A 20,782-nucleotide genomic window follows, 5' to 3' on the forward strand; every position below is an offset into this window, starting at 1 on the left:
CTCGTGAAAAATTATTTCGTTAATTCAGAAAAACAGAGCAAAAACTTTTTTTCTCATGAAAAATTAACTCATTAATTCAGAAAAACAGAGCAAAAAAAAAATTTCCATGAAAAATTAACTCATTAATTCAGAAAAACGGAGCAAATTTTTTTTTCTCATGAAAAATTAACTCGTTAATTCAGAAAAACAGAGAAGATTTTTTTTCTTCAAGTGAATGCAATACGCCTCCGTACATTTCTGCTGTAAAGTTGGGCATTTTAACATGCGGGTCTATGGGACTGACTCTCTTCTGCAGCGCCTCTAGCGGCCAGTGGAGGAACTGCAGGATAACTCACTCAGTGAGAGAGAAGGTTGCCGCTTGGTCAAAACAGGGGGAAAAAACTACTGCAAATTCAGTTTAGTTTCATATCAACTTTAAAGATGTTTTAATAATAATAAGAAAAACAAAAATCACACTTGGACAGTCAATCATTGGACAAGTCTCAGATCCTATGCATACTATACATTCAGCAAAACTATATATTTTGAGGGTTAAGCAAAAGAAACGCTGGTTTAGAAACATGTCCACGGAAATAAACAAGTAATTTTGTGACATTTGTTCTTGTTTGAGAAGCGTTTCGCTCGAAAATACGTCAAAACAAGGAAGAAAAGACTAGTGCAGCTTCTGTTTCATGTTGACTTTAATAATAATAAAAAAACCATAAAAATAACATTTGGACAGTCAATCATTGGACAAGAGCAGTGAGATGTACAAAACCACATATTCTGAGGTTTAAGCACATGAAACGCTGGTGTTCACGGGGTTCAGAGGTTGTGCATGCCGTCGGAGGGCAGCGGGGGCCTGAGGTGGGGGGGCAGGGGCATCTGCGGGGGCATGTGGTGCGGGTGGGGGGCTCCGGGGGGCAGGGGGGGCATCCCTGGGATCCCGCCGGGTGGAGGAGGCATGGAGTCGCCGAGGGACCGCGGGCCGAGGCCTGTGATCAGAGACGGGGGCCGCTTCACGCCGACCGACGGGCCCTGAGGAGCCGCCAGAGCCTTCTCCATCTTAAAGTGGAACTGCAGGAAAAACTGGAAGAGGAGAGGAGGTGCATTTAGGAAATAGAGATGGTTGGCTGGTGTTTTAACGATGTGCGAAACACTTTAGAAGATATTTTTTGGCAAAAAAAAAAAAAAAAAAAAAGGTCCTATTCTGCTGTTTTAACGGCGTGCCAGCTAACACTTTAGAAGAAATTTCATGGCGGATAACAAGTAAAAGAAAAAAAAAAAAAAAACATGTTTTCTATGTTCACGTTTGTTGTTTGAGCATGAAAACTCTATATCAGTAGCCGCATTTCCATCAATTTCGCAAAAACTTGCATTTATCACAAAAAAGTTTTACGCTCGCGTGAGGAGGTTTTTCAGCAATTCAAAAAATAAATATTCCACAAAACTGCAATGGAAACAGTTTTTGTGCATTTACAGTCACATGACACATGAAGGCACGGAGTGTTTGGACAGTTATTTATTAAACTCATAAAACAAGAATTACATGAATACTGGATTCTAAACCTCAAAGAAACCTTGCCATTAATACTTGGATAACACACACACACACACACACACACACCTCCTTACATTAATAATGTCACAAGTGCGGTGGCTGTGATATACATGAACCTACAAACATCCGTCACCATGATTTCTGAACTGACTGATCGCGAGAGGAAAAAATTAAGATTTAGTTACATAACATTGGTTAATGGAAACGCCATCATTTCGCAATCGTATATTTGTCGACATTTAGAAAAAATAAAAAAATAAATAAAATCGCAGCAAAAGTTTTGCGCTAATCTGTCATGGAAACGTCTAGTGTCAGTGTTTCTGGAAGAGTATTTGTGTATTCAGCAAATAGAGAGGGTTGGCTGGTTTTAACGCCATGCAAACACTAAGAAATTTCATGGCGAGTCTAAAAAAAAAAATTATTTAATTTTAAAGAGTACTTTATGCTTTTTTCCATGTTCTTTTCTGTGCAGCATGAAAAAGCTCTGAGTGTTTCTATACGTCAAGTAACAAGTAAAAAGTCAAAAAAAAAAAAAAGTCTTGAGTTTCTTTTGGGAACGAACACGTCTCAATATTCCTCATCATAATAATTAATGCGCAGAATAAAGGGGCGGGGCCTGGTTGAGTTAGTTAGTAGTGTGTTAAACTGGCGGTTATTGAAAGGGGCGGGACATTTCCCAAACACACTCGAAGCGCTCGACCAATCACAACACACTGCTCCAGCCGACCAATCAAGAGCGCGGTGTGCTTTCAGGAGGAGGGGCTTCATAGAGACAGGAAGTGAAGAGCGTTACTGACAGACTGGGAAGAGAGGAGCCGCAACAATGGAGAATATGAGGAGAATAATCAACATTCAAGCAGGAAAATTCTTCTAAAGTGTTTGACGAGTAATATAATTTCCTACGAGAACATAAACCATAAAAATGTAATAAAATATGGTTAAGAGATTCTGGACTCTGGTATGAGGATAATAACAACAACAACATAAAAATGAACCTGAAAGATCAAAGATTTGTGATCACCTGTTTCGTTTCCCTATTCCAATGCGTCCAAAAGCGAGTCTCGGCTTTATCGATCTCTCGACTCGGCACCTGGAAATATAAAATCAAAAAATCTGTTAAATTCTGTTTTTAAAACATACCTAGATGAATTATAATGTATTATTTAAATGCCTTTGTGTGTCTTGTTAAACACATTGCTGCTTATTTCAACACAAAATAAGACGTTTAAAGACTAAATAAGAAAATAATAACATACATTTTTATTGAAAAGATTCAATAGAAATAACTGATCTTGTCGTTACTCTCATGTATCACTTTTTTCTTTCATAAAAACATTATATTGTTGCCAGAACGATTGCTTTGTACATTAAAATGGACTTTTATTTCCTTAACGGAAGCTTTCACATAATATACATGCAAAATTACACATAAAATTTAAAAATAGGTTATTCAATTTTTTTATTTTTTATTTATCTATTCTTAATATAACAATAACAACAACCACTCAAATCAGTATTTCAGGTCTACATCTGATCACTTTTTAATAGTATAAAAAACAGAAAAATGAAATAAAAAAGCATTTGGACATTTTAAACATCAGTGTTTGAGGAACGCATTACAAGTAACTTGAGTCACGTATGTAGATTACTTTTTAAAGTAACCTGAGTAAAGTAACGCATTACTTTAACCATCATAGAGCGAAAGTTTATCGTTTGCACGTGTTTTAGGTCCTGCCAGTTCAAGCGATTATAAACCATTCAAGCAAAGCAAAAAGATGCGAAAGAACTCAATTATTGAACAACAAACGTGTCTGTGCGCGTTTGAACGGACAAATACACACACAAATGTCCAAATGCTGAGTATCCTCAAAAACAGTCGCTTACGTGAACGTAAACAGAAGAAACGGATGTGTATCAGTATATTGGATCAGTGCATTCGGTCTTAAAGTGACAGTAGCCTAATATTCCTGCAGCTGTCTGAGTCATTAATCTTAAACAAACAACACAATACAAAGAGAAAATAACATTCTTAGCTTTAACAAAGATTAATTATATATAATTTATACAGTAAAGTACAGAGGCGTATTGCATTCACTTGAAGAAAAAAAAAATGTACTCTTTTTTTCTGAATTAATGAGTTAATTTTTCATAAGAAAAAAAATTTTGCTCTGTTTTTCTGAATTAATGAGTTAATTTTTCATGAGAAAAAATTTTTGCTCTGTTTTTCTGAATTAATGAGCTAATTTTTCATGAAAAAAACAATTTTGCTCTATTTTTCTAAATTAATGAGTTAATTTTTCATGAGAAAATTTATTTTTGCTGTTTTTCTGAATTAACTCAGAGCAAAAAAAAAATTCCATGAAAAATTAACTCATTAATTCAGAAAAACAGAGCAAAAACTTTTTTCTCATGAAAAATTAACTCATTAATTTAGAAAAATAGAGCAAAATTGTTTTTTTTCATGAAAAATTAACTCATTAATTCAGAAAAACAGAGTACATTTTTTTTTCTTCAAGTGAATGCAATACGCCTCAGTAGTAAAGAGACTATGCAGTGTTATTTTTACATTTGATTATTCAATATCCAATATCGTGAAGCCCAACTTTTAAATTTACAACAAATTATATCAAGTTACTTTTTCAAAAAAGTAACGCAAGTTTTCCCATTTATCCCTACTGTAGTTTCCCAATCCCTGCTCGTGTCACATGACAGATGTTTTACTGGACAGACCTTGAATGCGATGGTTTCGTACGGTTCGGCGGCGAACAGCAGATACTGCCAGCGCCGGTCCGGAGGCTCGATCCTCTGCTCGTACGCGGACATGAAGCGATGCCTCGGCCCGATGCCTTCTGCGATCTCTGGGTAATCGATCTGGAAAACAAGGACCCCGGTTACGCCGTCAATAAAGGTTTGCAGGAGCAAAACATTAAAGGTGCAGTGTGTAATTTCTAGCGGCATCTAGTGGTGAGTTTGATAACTGCACCCAACAGAAGTTACGGTGGCCGACAGGAAGTGATGTCGTTGTCTAAGACAGCAGAGAGTGGCCAGTTAAACAATGAGGTTAAATATAAATGAAGAAATTATGTTTAATTATTCAGTGTTATAGCGAATATTATTTTGACTTGTTGATCATTGTGTACTCGCTGACTTTAGCAGCTTCTTATCATGAAGAACAACATCGTGATGAAAATGCTACTTTATGTAATTGCATTGGACTAAAACATACTGACTTTACTTTACTCACCGAGAGCCTAACAACTTCCCCAAAAAAATGTTTACTTGTAATTTTAATTTTTAATTTTTTCACATTGTAACATTTGTGATGTTCCCGATCAAAAATGACCGGTCTACAAAAAATTGCTCATAAATCTCTCACTATGCTAAATCATCATCAAATATTTGATTACATTTTTTTGTCAACTTGTTTTCTTTCAATTAGGATGGGTTTTATATTTATTTTTGAAACTGATTGATCGTAGGCCTCATTGATCTGAGCTTATATTGGTCAAAAATGACTGGGGAAGAAAAAAAAATCTGAGAAATAATTTATCCGTTCCAAAAATAAATACAAAACTTTGTAAAATTGAAAGAAAACAAGCCGACAAAAAGATTGAATCGAATATTTGTTGATGAAGCATAAGGAGAGTTTTTGTAGGCCGGTCATTCTTGACTGTGTGACTGTGCCATTTTGTACAAAATAAAAGCATTTCAAAACAAATTTCCTGGTTAAAAATTAAAGCACAATAGTGTGATAAACAGTGCAATTTATTATCATATTATATGTAAAATGTACAAAATGATCCTCAGTTAACGCTTTTCAGGTACATAAGCTCAGATAAATAAGTCCTACGATAGATCTATTCCAAAACGAAATATAAAACCAGTCCTAATTGAAAGAAAACAAGCCGACAAAAAGATCGAATCCAATATTTAGTGATGATGTAGCATAATGACAGATTTACAGGTGAAACCCCCCAAATTCAAAATCTCAGAAAATTACATTACATGAATTTTTTTTTAAAATTAAAATACAGAAATGTCAGTCCTCTGAAAAGTATAATCATGCATATGTATAGAGTTATATATACTAAATATATTAGTTTCACATTTAAGTTGAATAACTGAAATACATGAACTGTAGCACGAAGAATACACACAAGGCTAGTCTAGGATTGGCCACAGGATTTACCTGGAAAAGCAGACTCTGCTGTCCCACCTCTGGATCCCTTTGTTTTGTTACTATGGGTAAAAAAAAAAAGAAAAAGACACTCTTGTTATTTTGGTTGCAACAACTGTGCGCTTAATCACATCCATTTGATTAAAGTCTTGTGTTTGCATCAGGTTAAATATGATCGCAACTAGGGCTGCAGGATATCGAAGAAAACTGCGATATTCAATATGATAATGCCTAAAGTGTGTAAAATAAATTTAAATTATCTTTAAAATTATATAACCAGCTTCTGGAAGTGAGCAGTGTTTTACTGAAGCGTAAGAAGTGTGTTCAGCCGTTGCGATATGCATATCACGATATATACATTTGCGATATTTCGATATATATTGCGCCACCTCAAATAAGATGAGAGTGCGTGTAAATAACGTCTATAAAGCAAATGTTAAACGGAAATCAATCATAATCAATGTACTTATGTTTTATGAGGCTGAACGTCATACCTTTATAACCCGGCCTGCCGATCTTCACAAACTTCTTCACCTCGACCTTGACCTTCTCAGGAGCCGGTTGAGCCGGAGCCTCCTTCGCTTCTTTAGCGGCTCGTCTCGCGCTGAAAATGAAGAGCACAGATAAGTTCCCGCTCATCATCCTGATGATAATCGTGTGTGTGTGTGTGTGTTGCACTTACAGGTTAGACTGATGCTTCTTGCCCTGTGTGTGAGCGAGGTAACTTCCCTACAAGAGAACAATCACAAACACACTTCAGTGTGAACGAAACATTCATGTTTACAGAGGGGTCAAACGTATATTATTGAATAAATAGAGATGCGAAGAGGTAATGGTAGGAATAAAAATAAAAGAAACACCCATGTTGGGAATGAGAGTACGCATCACACACAGCATCGGCCAATAGTGAGTGAGCCTGCGTGTGACGCGTGACCCAGAAGTGCTGCGCTGTTACTAGGGCTGTCAACTTTAGTCGTTTAGTCGACTAATCGTTTGATCCTGTCATGGTCGACTGACATTCTTATTGGTCGACCAGTTGCATTTTTTTTTTTTTTTATCAATAGAAAGAATTTTTCAATGATTTCCTCCTTGATATTTATTCATTTATAAGCAGTTATTTATTACTATATTCTAAATATAATTAGCCTATGTTTTGTCCCCAACTTTAAAATGCTTTAATTTAGGCTATTTTTGTAACTGCGCCACAGTTTAGCGCACACACATAATACACTCGGGAACCGCACCTGTGGCCGGCTGCGCTGCTGCTCGCGCTCGGTAAGGGATGCTGTATTCATTACGCTGCATTTTAAAACAAAGACGACAAGACTGTGGAGGGAGGCGATCGTGTTGCTCCATTATGAGCGCGCAAGTCGCGCGCCTACATTTGAAATCGAACTTGAGCGCGCAAAAGACGTGAGCAGCCGTTTAACGGCTATATCATGCTGATTTCTTAATGTTTTCCTTTTTATTTGTACACTTGACGCATTTGAAAATAGCCTAAATAATGCAACAAAACGAAAATAAACCTATACGCGGTCCTACAGCCTATTATTAGGATTGTTTTTAAGTTATTTGGGTTTTATGTGTGTTGTTTAAAACGCCTTGATCGTCAGGACGAAAGTTAACCCATAGCTTTGAAAGTAAAGAAGAATATAAAGCCTGTATATTATAAACGAGAGCTTTTGTTGGGATTTTTCATTATGTGGCAGATTGCAGTTATATTTTTTGCAGCGTGTGGTGTGGTCAGGTGTGCGATTGGACCTAGGACAGAGCTCTTCACTTTTTGCAGTTAAAAAAATCACTTAGTTTTCAAAGAATTGTATTAATATTATAGTTTTATTTATTTGTGATGTTTTTTCGTTCTTGTTTTGTAAATGTTCAATGACAATTGTTTAAAAAATGTTCAATCAAAACATCACGTTTTTTTTTTTTTTTAGTCGACTAATCGTTGCGCAGGACAAGACTTTGGTCGACTAAGGATTTCTTTGGTTGATTACAGCCCTAGCTGTTACACTACGAGAACTCACTCGAGGCCCACAGAGAAGGAAATGAAGAGTTGAATAAAGTCGTTATTTTTGTTTTTTCAGGGTGGCTACTGGTATAAACTATTTAAATTTAAGACTTTTTAATACCACTTCTAAATTAAATTTAAGACCAAACTTACGATGGAAATATAAATTAAAACTGAAAATATACAGTAATATTTCCAAGTAATCACACTGTCTGTTCAAAAATATGGTGAAATGACAATAACCAATTGTCAATTGCGTACGTGCGATCGCCTGTGGAGTGAAAAGAAATATAGAAGGCATTTCCATAAATGTCTTAAAAATAATAAAGTATATTAAAAAAGGCTTAGATTTAATTTACTAATAAAGGCATAGAACCAGTTTACTTATAGTGTACTGATAATAGTTTCATATAATTAGTTTGTTAATTAAAAACTAGTAATTTCCGTATAAAATAATACTACAAACATATATAAATAAACAGATTAGTGCCCTGTTTTGAGGACAAGAAATGAAAACTAGGGCTGGGTAATAAACATCGATTTCTCGATATTAGTCGATTCTTATTTTTACAAACTGATATCGATTTTTAAATCTCAAGGATCGATTAGTCATCCTGTTTCATTTGAATGAATGGATCATTGTATCGCGGCTGCGCGCATCCAAAAAAATCGCAATAATCTTTGTCCTTTGTTACTATTGATATGAAACAAAGTCTCAATTTTCAAATTACGTCCATTTTCTTTAGAAATTCAAAAACATAAATAGTGTTTTGTCGCTGTGGCGTGAGATCGCTCTGGAGAAGCAGCAGCGCTGATCTCTCTTCCGGCTTAATAATACCAGTCACAGCACCAAATAAACATGAATGAGCATCTGAAAGTGTGTTAAAGATAGAGTACAACTCATCGAAATCCAGATCATGTCACAGTGATTCGCTCAATCAGCGTTTCAACCGTGGAAAGACGTCAGTTAAACAGCTTGTAATCACTGTATCGTCATATTTAACTCAGAAAACCCACATAAACTCGTTAATCAGCGAGAAAAAATAACTCTAGAGAGGAGCATTTTGCTAAATATATACACCATATTACATATGCATTATAATCTTGATGTTCTTCAATATTTAATGCATATTTGAATAAATCTGGCAAGTTTTTATGACAGCCACCATTTAAATGTTTATATTTCATATAATCTTCTTATTATAAAAATACATAAGTGTAATTTAAGTGTTTGTATAGCTACAAAACAGTTCATTATTACCTTCATATTAGGCTAATGAAGCCCATAGTTTACAGCATTAGTTAAGAGATTTGATTCCCTTGATAAAATTTGCCATTTATTGTAACTGATATCCAAAATAATCAATATTGAATCAAAATCGAATCGCAAGCATTGATTTAAGACTTTTTAATGACCCGTGGCCACCCTGTTTTTGCGCACAGAAAGTATTCTCGTCGCTTGATAATCTTAAGATTGAGCCGCTGTCGTCACTCAGACTATTTTAACGATGTCTTTAATAACTTTTCTGGGCCGGCAAGTTTCAATCCCTTAGAAGCCTGTGGAGGAGTGATCCAGCTCTCAGATTTAATCACAAATATCTTCATTTGTGTTCTGAAGATGAACGACAGTCTTACGGGGTTGAACAGCATGAGGGAGAGTCATTACTGTTTGGGTGCACTGTCCCTTTAAGTAAGGTAACGGAGTATTTGTAAACCTCCGTGTTTATTAATGATCCTCATTATCATACCTCGTTATTGTGAAGTGTGAGACACAGTTTACACTCGTAAGAGCCCAGGTGGTTCTTCATGAAGTACGGGTCTTTGTTGATGTCGATGGTCTCGAGGGCGAGCTGCCGCAGTCGCTCACGCCGGTCGCGGTTGCTCTCGGACGACGAGGCGACGCCGCCGCTGCCCGTCTTCCCTCCGGCTCTGTGCTGGAAATCCATGATGGCAGATCCTCACACAGCTGTGCAACAACAACAACAAATGCATTAATAATATTACAAATATTATTCCTCCACTTTGAACTGATGATGTTTTGCTGAAGTGTGTTTTCTGTAATCGCTAATGCTCTTTTTACACACACACTAAACTGGTATTATCTAATTGTGTAGTTAAATTTAACAGATATTCAACATAATTCATGCGTGAGAGCCGAACAGAAGGACGGATAAAACCAATCAAATATCCACTGATTCTGCTTATATTTTATAAGCATTTTCTAAACTATAGCGAATAAACTGTGATAATGTGAGAAAATGTCGATGTCCGAGTACATTTTTCTTTGACTGTATACAGTAGCAAAAAACAGCACGCTAGCATTCAATAAAGGCGAAAAGTCCCCGGATGACATACTAGTTTGTGTATTTAATATGATGTTAATCCATTCAAGCGCAAGAAGACTTGAGCAGAAAAACACACAGAAAAATGTCAAAATATCCTTGTAAACACAGTCGGTTATGTCATGAGTGAACGTAAACAGTTGAGAAATGAAACGCATGTGTAACAGTATAAATAATAATAATAATAATAAAGTCAATATAACAAAACAGAGAAAATTCAACTTGTTTGTGATGTATGTTTTAAAGTGCAGTGTTATTCTAAATTTGATTAGTTTCTGTACCTGAAAATCTTAAAACACGATTTCATTTATATTTTTCAGTTGTGCGATTGATCATTTTTATTTAATTTCACAGTAGCCAGGTTTCCATCCAAGGGTTTTTTTGCGAAAAAAGGTTTTGCGCATCAAAATGTTTACCGATATAGCTGATGGAAACGCCAATTATCGATTTTTTTTTGCAAATGTCGACACAATCCTTTTCCGTTTAACTTTAGCGCATAAATGTTATGTCGATATTTTAAATGTCGCGAAAAACGAGTTTGGAAACACTTTTTGTCGAGAAAAAGGGCTTTCACGCAAAAAAATGTGGTGTCACGTGATAATTTCCTCACGCGCAAGGTGCAGTCGTCGTCACAACAAACACTATGGCGGACTCGGGAGCGGTTTTCGTGGACAGATGAGGAGACTCGTTATTTTCTCCATTTAATGGAAGGAAATGATATAACATGTATTTTTGACGGGAAACGACAGAGAAATCTAACCCCGAAAGTTTCGCCTACCACTCTACGCAGGTTGCCAGCTTGTAGAGGGCAATGGCAATCCGCTTTCGTGTTGGAACCGGTGGTCGGTGGCAACCTGGGGTAGGCGCAACATCAGGACCAATGAATCCACACAGCATCTCAAACGTCGGCCGTGTCATTCTAAAATGTTGCACCCAGAGACTTTCTGTAAAGTGTCTCTCCACAACTTCCTCCCAGAACGCCTTATTGCGTGGTCTCTCCCAGACGCTTGGGCTTCGTCGCATAATAAGGGTAGTTTTCGAGCCCTACCAGATGAGCAACTGCTTCATTCTGCCGTCGTCTTCTGATATTTCGGACACTTGCAATTATTTGTGTAACTGTTAATTGAAATGACAGTAAGTTGGCAAATTTCAATTAACTGCCTGAATACTCTCTCCATTTTCTTGTTTGTTTGTTTTGGTGTTGAGGGTGTGCTGACTGGAACCTCAAAAGGTATAATTTGCGATAAAAAAATAAATAAATAAATAAAAATGTTTATGGAAACGGCTGAAGTCACTTTTTTTTTTGCGATACACCAAAACATATGCGACAAATCGCTTTCGTCATTCGTGACGTCATCACGCACACAATCTTATCGGTAAAAGGTCAATTGAATGGAAACAGTCAGGAGACGGCAAATTTCGTATTGTTTTTTTTTTCGCATATTCACTTTGTCGATAACATAACAGCGCAAAAAGTGGATGGAAACGAGGCTACAGTGTTTACTTGATTTTTGTTCATGATATTCAGCAACAATTAAATGTTTTGAATAAATGTGAATTATATCTATTTTTTTACACTATCGAAAGGTTTCCTGTTATTACACTAACCATAATTATATTATATATAGCATACTTATTAAACGAAGTAAATTAATAAACGACTTATTCATACGCGATAATTCACTGAAATGGGGATTGTTTGTAACCCCATTGCAGTAAATTATCGCGATGGTAGGCAATAATAAAATCTTTATGATTATTTTCGACTTACATGTAATAGTCTGAAAGTTACAGGTTTTTAACTTACATTGTAAAGGTCTGAGAGATTGTATTTAAAGCAAGAAACCTTGACTAACACATCAGAATGGAATACAACTAATAAAACGCAACAAAATGACCCCATTTTACGGTTGAGTGTATCGTTTAACTTATCAATTAAATTAGAATATAACGAAGCACATATGAATATAATGATGTATTAGACAATAGTAAGATAAGCGTGTATAAGAGCTGGAACGAAATGTACTGACTTCAAAGCTGCACTTTCAATGAACAATAACAAACGCGTAAAGCTTATTAAAAGAACGAGTTTAGTTTTGTGTTTTTACGCGAAAATAAGCATCATTTTGTTTCAAAAAACACATTTTTAAAATGTTTACCCAACGTCCAGATCACGCTTGCCGCCGTCGCTGTTGTAATGCGCATGCGCGACGACTGATCCACTTCCTGTTCCTGTTATTTTGACACGCACAACTTTATTGATAAAGGCACAATACAAGTGACTGTTTTTCTTTAGAAAAGGACCGTGATTGCGCTAAGTCTAGAAGAAGAAAATGTGTACTTAAAACAGCAAAATCAAATATTTTAATTAACATGAAATTGGGTTTGTGATTACTATCATTGTTATTTTAAATACATTTCGAAACGTGCCCTTTATTTGTGTACAGACGTTTTAAGTGGTAAAGCAGCGCCCTCTGTTCGCTACATGTGTTCAGCTCCTCCAGCGAATGGTTGTGTGCATAGAAATATACACATAGAACTCCTATTCGTGCTGTTGGGTCGTCCGCCATATTGGAACGATCAAAACATCGGCCAGTGAACACTCGAGCAAGTTGACTGTGTCTGCAACCAGTTAGACAAGAAGCATCGATTCATTTTTAAATAGACTTCAGTAGAAGATTTTGCTAAACTAACACAATACAAGATAAAAGGGTCAACTAACATGACATTAAAAAGTGAACATTGAATAAAAACCTGTTAAGTCAATGCATATAAAAACACAAGTCAAACATGAACGGTTATCCCATTTTTTCAGGAATTTAAATCTCGATGGTTTCACAACAATACGCTACGCAAAGTTGTGGTATGATTGACTTTTTTTAATTGAACAAAGATCGCAGGGAATGCATGCATCACAAAAACAAAACAAAAAAAAGACAGGATAAGAAACTCAAGGTAAATCAGTACATTTTCATTCAAGATACAGTAAACAGAGATCTACTAAAAAATTCGTAGTCATAGCTATAGTCTAAAAAAGAATTAATAAAACATTTAAAACTGAAAAAAAAAAAACCTAATATCATTAATTCTACCTCTGAGGGACCATTCCAAGATGGCGGGCGCGCCGACGTCTCTGTAGAAGTTGAGTTTAGATTCTATGTAGGTATATCTATGGCTATGTGTGTATGTTTAGTATCAGACAGAAGACATTATCGCTTGTTTCAGTTCATTCGCAGAGTCAGAAGAGCTACAGAAGTATGACTGACAGTCCGGATGAGAATTATCAGATCTGTTTAAAGTCCTTAAAAGCGCTTTTATGAGACGAAACTGCTGTCAAAGAGCTAAAAATGCGATTCAATGAGAAGGAGCTGGTGTTCCTGAGCCGCCAGCCGTCAGAGAGAGCGGCCGAGCTGGGCATGAGAGGCCCGAAGAAAGGAGACGGTAAGAGCCATGATCTGCTATCATAAAGATGTATAAGTATAACCATCTTTTTCTACGCCAGAAGCAGAAGACGCGAGAAAACTAGACAGAACTAGAAGACTGTCCCCTTTACGATCAATGTCGTGTTTCGAAATAGCATTGTGGCGCGTACTACTCGTATTTCTTTCTTGTAAAGATATGGCAGCAGTAATTAAAGTAGTATAGTATTCATAGTACAGCTTATATTGCTTGTAGTTACTTGTGCGTACGCCAGCTGCGAGTCACATGACCTTAGTAGGTGCACTCTGATAGGTGGTAGTTGCTGCTCATTTGCATAAAATTGATCCGTGTTCAACTTTTCGCCGTTCAATTGTTATGTAATCTCTATTGTAATCTGATGAACGCGAGAAAAATATTTACATCTAATTAGAAAACACCCGACTTTACAGAGTCAACAAAACTTATCGTCCGCTTGTGAGGGCGCTAATATAGTTAACGTTATATTTAGTTATTGTTCTTAATCGGACAGCGATTTAATCCCAGATAGCAAACTGACATTGAATCAACGTGGAAATATGACATCGAAACAACGTTGATCCGACATTGTTTTGCTCATCGAATTAACGTTGAACCAACGTCAGGCGCGTCATTCTTTCAAAACTAACGGAAAATCAACTTGAAATCAACGCGTTGTTTCAATGTTATGAAAGCAAACCCATTTTCGTTTTTCATTTAGCTTTGAAGAATGCCGCGTCTGACGTTGGTTCAACGTTAATTCGATGAGCAAAATCAACGTTGTTTCAATGTCATGAGAGACGTCGTTTCCACGTTGATTCAATGTCAGTTTGCTGTCTGGGATGTTAGTTGGTGTTCCAATTGGAGCATTTGGCGAGTCACATGAACTCCAAACTTCTATTGATTGTTGCCGAATTAACTAACTTTTAGTTTCAATTCATCACTTTAAAATTGGCAACATTGAAAATGAAATTTATAACGAAGCTCTCATGATGCCAGCAGGTTACGCAACAACTAGAACTTTCTCGTAATTATCCACAAAGATGTCAGAATGCAACAAAACTACAATGCTTAGAATATTTTAACCTGTTGCGATGCGACAAAACTAGACCGCCTTGTAGCTTAATGATTAACGATTGCGTTTCTACGCGATACAATACAAAAATCTGACAGGAATTTAATAGCTTTTGGTCATTAGAGAGTCAAAAAAAGCGGATCATGTGACATCCACTACGTGTGCTCCCATTGGTTGTTGCCAATTTGATTACATAAAAATATAAAAACCATGCACTATATTGACTAATCATGATCTAAAGAATCAATTTAATGTAAGATTACGACTGTGCCTCACTTGACCTAATTCTCTGTTTCACGCCACAGTTGTGAAGAGGCGTCTGGTGAAACTGATCGTTAATTTCCTGTTTTACTTCCGGACGGACGAGGACGAGGTGAGTGCGGTTTGAGCGTCTGATCTGAATCTCAACGCCGCCGCCGTCACGGTCACGTTCATTCGAGTGTGCTTGTGTTTCAGCCAATCGGCGCTCTGCTGCTGGAACAGTGTCGCGTCGAGAGAGAAGACGATCATGCTTTCTCTATTGGTAAGAAGAGTCGAAGATTCACACATTGTGCTTTTAATCTAAAAGGGCTGATGTTCTCTGTATCTCGACTCTTTAAGAAAACTTTCTTGTTTTCATGTTTTCCTGCTTGAATGTTGATTATTCTCCTCATATTCTCCAGTGTTGCGGCTCCTCTCTTCCCAGTCTGTCAGTAACGCTCTGTTTACTTCCTGTCTCTATGAAGCCCCTCCTCCTGAAAGCACACTGTGCTCTGATTGGTCGGCTGGAGCGGTGTGTTGTGATTGGTCGAGCGCTTCGAGTGTGTTTTGGAAATGTCCCGCCCCTTTCCATAACCGCCAGTTTAACACACTACTAACTGACTCAACCAGGCCCCGCCCCTTTATTCTGCGCATTAATTATTATAATGAGGAATATTGAGACGTGTTCGTTCCCGGGAGAAACTCGAGATACAATGGAGGCGTTTCAGGACAGGAGCTTCTCATGATCAAACTTGGACCAACAAAGATGAAAATGGACAAAATATAATAAAATGAAAACATAAACGTGACCTCACTCACTTGTTTTCCAGTGTTCCTGGACGAGGCCGAGAGGAAGTATCTGTTTGAATGCGATTCTCAGGAACAGTGTGTTGAATGGATCGACGCCATCGTTAAAGCCAGGTGTGTGACGCTGACATTACCCATCATCCTCTGCGTTTCATGTTTTATAACCGTAATCTGCTTCTCTCTCTCAGTTATGAATTCATGCGCAAGAACCTGATCCACTACCGCACAGAAATCCACCGATTGACTGGAAAGGTGAGGGAATCGATATTAATTAATGCAACAAAAACCTCCTTGATTGGTTATAATCATAATCATACCACATATTAGAGCTGCACGATTTACGTGTTTAAAACAGTGATCGTGATTCTGAACACACAACTAGACAAAATAACATGTTATTTACTTGAGCATCTGACAAAATGTTCAGTCTATTGAATAAAATATTTGAATACATTTTTTAAAATCATTTGAATTAATCACTTGTTTAAAAACCAGATGAATCTGCGTTTTTGAACGAATCTTTTCAATGAATGATTCAATGACTCACTCATAAATCGTTTACTTGTTTAATTACCGGATGAATCAGCGTTTTTGAATGAATCTCTTGAGTGAATGATTCAATGACTCACTCATAAATCTTTCACTTGTTTAATTACCGGATGAATCAGAGTTTTTGCACAAATCTCTTGAGTAAATGATTCAATGACTCACTCATAAATCCTTCACTTGTTTCATTACCAGTTGAATCAGTGTTTTTAAACAATTCTTTTGAATTAATGATTCAATGACTCACTCATAAATCCTTCACTTTTTTAATTACCGGATGAATCAGCGTTTTTGAACGAATCTCTCGAGTAAATGAATCAATGACTCACTCATAAATCCTTCTTGTCTAATTACCGAATGAATCAGCGTTTTTTTTTTTTTAACAAATCTCATGAATTAAAGATTCAATGACAAACATATTTAACACTTGTCACCACCTACTGGTGTAACGATGAAATCGATACGATCTTTATTTAAAGCATCAAGCTACTTTCAAACTGTGATTTACTTTATTTTGATCACTACTGTAGACATCAGTGTTTATATCCTAGCTATACTTATTTATTCCAGTACGTCTGTGATAATGAAGAAATAATAATACAGAAGCTTTTTCTTGGGTGTTTTAACGGAGATCTCCATCTTTTAACGATTAATCATGCAGCTCTACCACATAATATTGAGGATGCTTTGTTGTAACGTGTGCTTTCCCGCAGGATCCGCTAGAGCAGTATGGGATATCGGATGAAACGCGCTTCCAGGTCAACAGTGCTCTTCCTCTGCCTTCGCCTTCCACATGAACACACGAGTTTCACATGCAATCATCGGGTCTCTATGGAAGCTTGTTTCCGCCACAGAGTGAAAAATAAAAAAAAAGCTAATTGCGAGATATAAAGTCAGAATTGATTGATATAGTCACAATTGATTGATATAAAGTCACAATTGCATGTTATAAAGTCAGAATTGCGAGATTTAAACTATTCTGTTAGTCTTTTTTTCCTTAGAATTGGCCTGATAACTCGCAATTGCGAGTTTATATCTCACAATTCTGAGAAAGGATGTCATAATTTCGAGATATAAACTTGCAATTATGTTATAATGTCAGAGTTGCGAGATGTAAACTTGCAATTGTAAGGAAAAAAGTCTCAATTGTGCAATTTTTTTCTCGCAGTCAGTTTTTTTTTCTCGCATTCTATTTCTCACAATTGCGACTTTATTTCTTAGAATTGCGACATTATATCTCGCAATTGCAACTTTATTTCTTGCAATTGCAACTTTATTTCTTAGAATTTTGACTTTCTTAGAATTGCGACATTATATCTCGCAATTGCAACTTTATTTCTTGCAAATTGCAACTTTATTTCTTAGAATTTTGACTTTCTTAGAATTGCGACATTATATCTCGCAATTGCGACTTAATTTCTCACAATTGCAACTTTATTTCTTAGAATTTTGACTTTCTTAGAATTGCGACATTATATCTCGCAATTGCAACTTTATTTCTTGCAATTGCAACTTTATTTCTTAGAATTTTGACTTTCTTAGAATTGCGACATTATATCTCGCAATTGCAACTTTATTTCTTGCAATTGCAACTTTATTTCTTAGAATTTTGACTTTCTTAGAATTGCGACATTATATCTCGCAATTGCAACTTTATTTCTTGCAAATTGCAACTTTATTTCTTAGAATTTTGACTTTCTTAGAATTGCGACATTATATCTCGCAATTGCAACTTTATTTCTTGCAAATTGCAACTTTATTTCTTAGAATTTTGACTTTCTTAGAATTGCGACATTATATCTCGCAATTGCAACTTTATTTCTTGCAATTGCAACTTTATTTCTTAGAATTTTGACTTTCTTAGAATTGCGACATTATATCTCGCAATTGCAACTTTATTTCTTGCAATTGCAACTTTATTTCTTAGAATTTTGACTTTCTTAGAATTGCGACATTATATCTCGCAATTGCAACTTTATTTCTTGCAATTGCAACTTTATTTCTTAGAATTTTGACTTTCTTAGAATTGCGACATTATATCTCGCAATTGCAACTTTATTTCTTGCAAATTGCAACTTTATTTCTTAGAATTTTGACTTTCTTAGAATTGCGACATTATATCTCGCAATTGCGACTTAATTTCTCACAATTGCGGCTTTATTTCTTACAATTCTGACTTCATATCTCGCAATTGCAACTTTATTTCTTAGAATTGCGACATTATATCTCGCAATTGCAACTATTTCTCGCAATTGCAACTATTTCTTAGAATTGTGACTATTTCGTAGAATTGCGACATTATATCTCGCAATTGCGACTTAATTTCTCACAATTGCGACTTTATTTCGTACAATTCTGACTTCATATCTCGCAATTGCAACTTTATTTCTTAGAATTGCGACATTATATCTCGCAATTGCAACTATTTCTCGCAATTGCAACTATTTCTTAGAATTGTGACTATTCCGTAGAATTGCGACATTATATCTCGCAATTGCGACTTAATTTCTCACAATTGCGACTTTATATCTTGCAATTGCGACTTTATTTCTCACAATTCTGACTTCATATCTTGCAATTGCGACTTTATTTCTCACAATTCTCACAATTGCGAGAAAAAAAAAAAGTCGCAATTATTATTATTATTATTTTAATCAGTGGCGGAAACAAGCTTCCACGGGTTTCTCTGCTGTTTCCCGTTTATGCTTGTTTAATTGTTTGTTTTTCCTCTTTTACAGTCTGCCAGTATCAGTCACTGTCCATTCTGACCTCTATAATCGTTATATTACTGTAATGAATGTCTGCTGAGTTTGAGCCAGTTGCAATAAAAGTTTCTTCCTAATATCACGGTCTATGTTAACTGGGATTTCTGCACCTTTATTGCCTTTAATAAGTGTGTTTGTAGTTTTTGTTGTAGTCATGCTTGCGTTATGTAGCTTCACCTAAAGTGCACATAAAATATATATTTTTGTTCTCTCCCAAAAGTACTGAAGCCTTTCACAAAAAAGCAAGCCGAATGTGTATAGCGGTCTGAATTTACCACAAAACCATGAGAAAAATGTTAATTAAATGAAAAATTAAATAATTTTTATGACCATAACTGCATTTACCCAGGAAATACTTCCCATAAATCTAATTTTCTTTACAATAATGCAGTCTGTCAGATCCTGTCAGACACCATCAACATAAACTACTTTACAAATGCACAACACAATTTAATAATTTAATAAATGCAATTTTTTTTTCAATGCAAAAGCCTAAATGTAGGCTTTATTACTTGATGCATGGAACTCCTTATTTTTTTCTTCTGATTTTGTGGTGACATTTGACTTCACATGTGTTTAAACATCATTGCATTCAATGTGTGTGACGGTAGCAGATTTAATTAATCTTGATTTAATCAATATAAGTGGATTTTTGTTGGATTGTTTATATTGTCACAAAGAAATATGAGGAGTTGCTTTCCTTTCATTTTAACCCTTCGTGCCTGTAACTTTCCATTAAGTGGTGAAACTAGTATACAAACTTTAAAAGAGCATGAATGTGAGATTTATGAATGTTTTAAGCTTTTGATTTTTCTTTCATGCAAATGCAATGATTCCTTCTATAATTTAGATTTCATAATTTATAAATGTCCATAATTTCAATCTTATTTTTTGTTAATAAATCCCTTTTAAAAGATACCAGTGCTTTTGTTTTTATACTGATTTTAACTACTAACAGTGAAAAAAAAAGTCCAATTCAAGGAAATCTTGATATAAATATCTGCCAATGTGGTCAGAAAAACAAATCCTGTTTTTCCTTTGAATTAAGACTTTTTCTGACTGATGTTCTTGTTTTAAGCACAAACTCACTTCATTTTGATAATATTTTCACTAAACAAGACTTAATATCTTCAGTCATTTTGCTTCTAGTCAAGTAAATGTATCTTGATTTAATAATGTTTAGATGTTAAATACTATAAACGAGTCATTTTATGAATGCAACATGTGACTCATTATCAAGATCTAATGAGAAGGACTAAGAAAAGCTCACAAGAGGTGAAGAAACAACTATTTTCAGAAAATTAAGAGACCTCAAATATGACTGATATCTCATGTATCAATGCATGTCTTATCTTTGCTTATTTTAGGATATTTAAATGAAATATGCAAGTGCTCTGATGAGCCCACATGAGGACTCAAGGAAAGGGCTTCACTTTCATGTTTAAAACCAAATGTTGCATTAAAATGATTTGTGTAATTGAATCAAACTGGATGGATATTTTTAGAGCAACACAAACACAAAATTAAACAGATCAAATGACAACACTTACTGAAGTTTGTGCTTCTGATTCCCCCATGAATGATGTCACTTCCTGGAGGATGATGTCATTAAGGAAGTGCCTTTTGCTAGGTTTTTTAAAATGTATTATTATCGCCAGTCATATTGTAATAAATAAACATAATAATAATCACTTGCATATCAAAATATGCACACTTTTGGATTATTGTAGAAAATAAGCTCAGTGACCGACAAACGTTTATGATACTAACGTGTTTTGTTTATAGTGATAATCTTCACGTGTGAACACAACTTTAAGGAGCTTGTTCACCACAGACCTTATTTC

The 20,782-nt window shown here is 35.6% G+C and overlaps 2 protein-coding genes across 2 annotated transcripts; one reads left to right on the top strand and one right to left on the bottom strand.

Annotated features, from left to right (window-relative positions):
- Positions 1-662: 662 nt before the first annotated feature.
- Positions 663-12,374, bottom strand: sf3a2 (splicing factor 3a, subunit 2). The gene is made up of 8 exons (XM_039661158.2): positions 12,230-12,374; positions 9,477-9,694; positions 6,400-6,446; positions 6,212-6,321; positions 5,730-5,779; positions 4,271-4,411; positions 2,562-2,630; positions 663-1,068 (listed from the first exon to the last, which is right to left on the bottom strand). Exons 2-8 carry the CDS (start codon positions 9,672-9,674, stop codon positions 805-807), a joined length of 879 nt encoding a protein of 292 aa, XP_039517092.1. The 5' UTR covers positions 9,675-9,694; positions 12,230-12,374; the 3' UTR covers positions 663-804.
- An 896-nt stretch (positions 12,375-13,270) lies between these two features.
- Positions 13,271-19,856, top strand: plekhj1 (pleckstrin homology domain containing J1). Its single transcript, XM_039661159.2, has 6 exons — positions 13,271-13,511; positions 14,886-14,953; positions 15,037-15,103; positions 15,651-15,741; positions 15,816-15,879; positions 16,887-19,856. The coding sequence occupies exons 1-6, from the start codon at positions 13,418-13,420 to the stop codon at positions 16,968-16,970; spliced, it is 468 nt and encodes a 155-aa protein (XP_039517093.1). The 5' UTR covers positions 13,271-13,417; the 3' UTR covers positions 16,971-19,856.
- The last annotated feature ends 926 nt before the right edge of the window (positions 19,857-20,782 follow it).

This window comes from Pimephales promelas, chromosome 5 (assembly GCF_988280905.1).
Source record: "Pimephales promelas chromosome 5, fPimPro1.hap1.1, whole genome shotgun sequence".
In the NCBI taxonomy this organism is placed as follows: domain Eukaryota; kingdom Metazoa; phylum Chordata; class Actinopteri; order Cypriniformes; family Leuciscidae; genus Pimephales; species Pimephales promelas.

Coding starts and splice junctions, on each gene's coding strand:
- sf3a2 (XM_039661158.2), bottom strand. CDS start 9,674: ATGGATTTCCAGCACAGAGCCGGAGGGAAGACGGGCAGCGGCGGCGTC. Junction 4,412..5,729: donor AGCAGAGTCTGCTTTTCCAG/GTAAATCCTGTG, acceptor CTTGTTTTCCAG/ATCGATTACCCAGAGATCGC. Junction 1,069..2,561: donor GGAATAGGGAAACGAAACAG/GTGATCACAAAT, acceptor CTCCTCTTCCAG/TTTTTCCTGCAGTTCCACTT.
- plekhj1 (XM_039661159.2), top strand. CDS start 13,418: ATGCGATTCAATGAGAAGGAGCTGGTGTTCCTGAGCCGCCAGCCGTCA. Junction 15,104..15,650: donor CGATCATGCTTTCTCTATTG/GTAAGAAGAGTC, acceptor CTTGTTTTCCAG/TGTTCCTGGACGAGGCCGAG. Junction 15,880..16,886: donor TCCACCGATTGACTGGAAAG/GTGAGGGAATCG, acceptor GCTTTCCCGCAG/GATCCGCTAGAGCAGTATGG.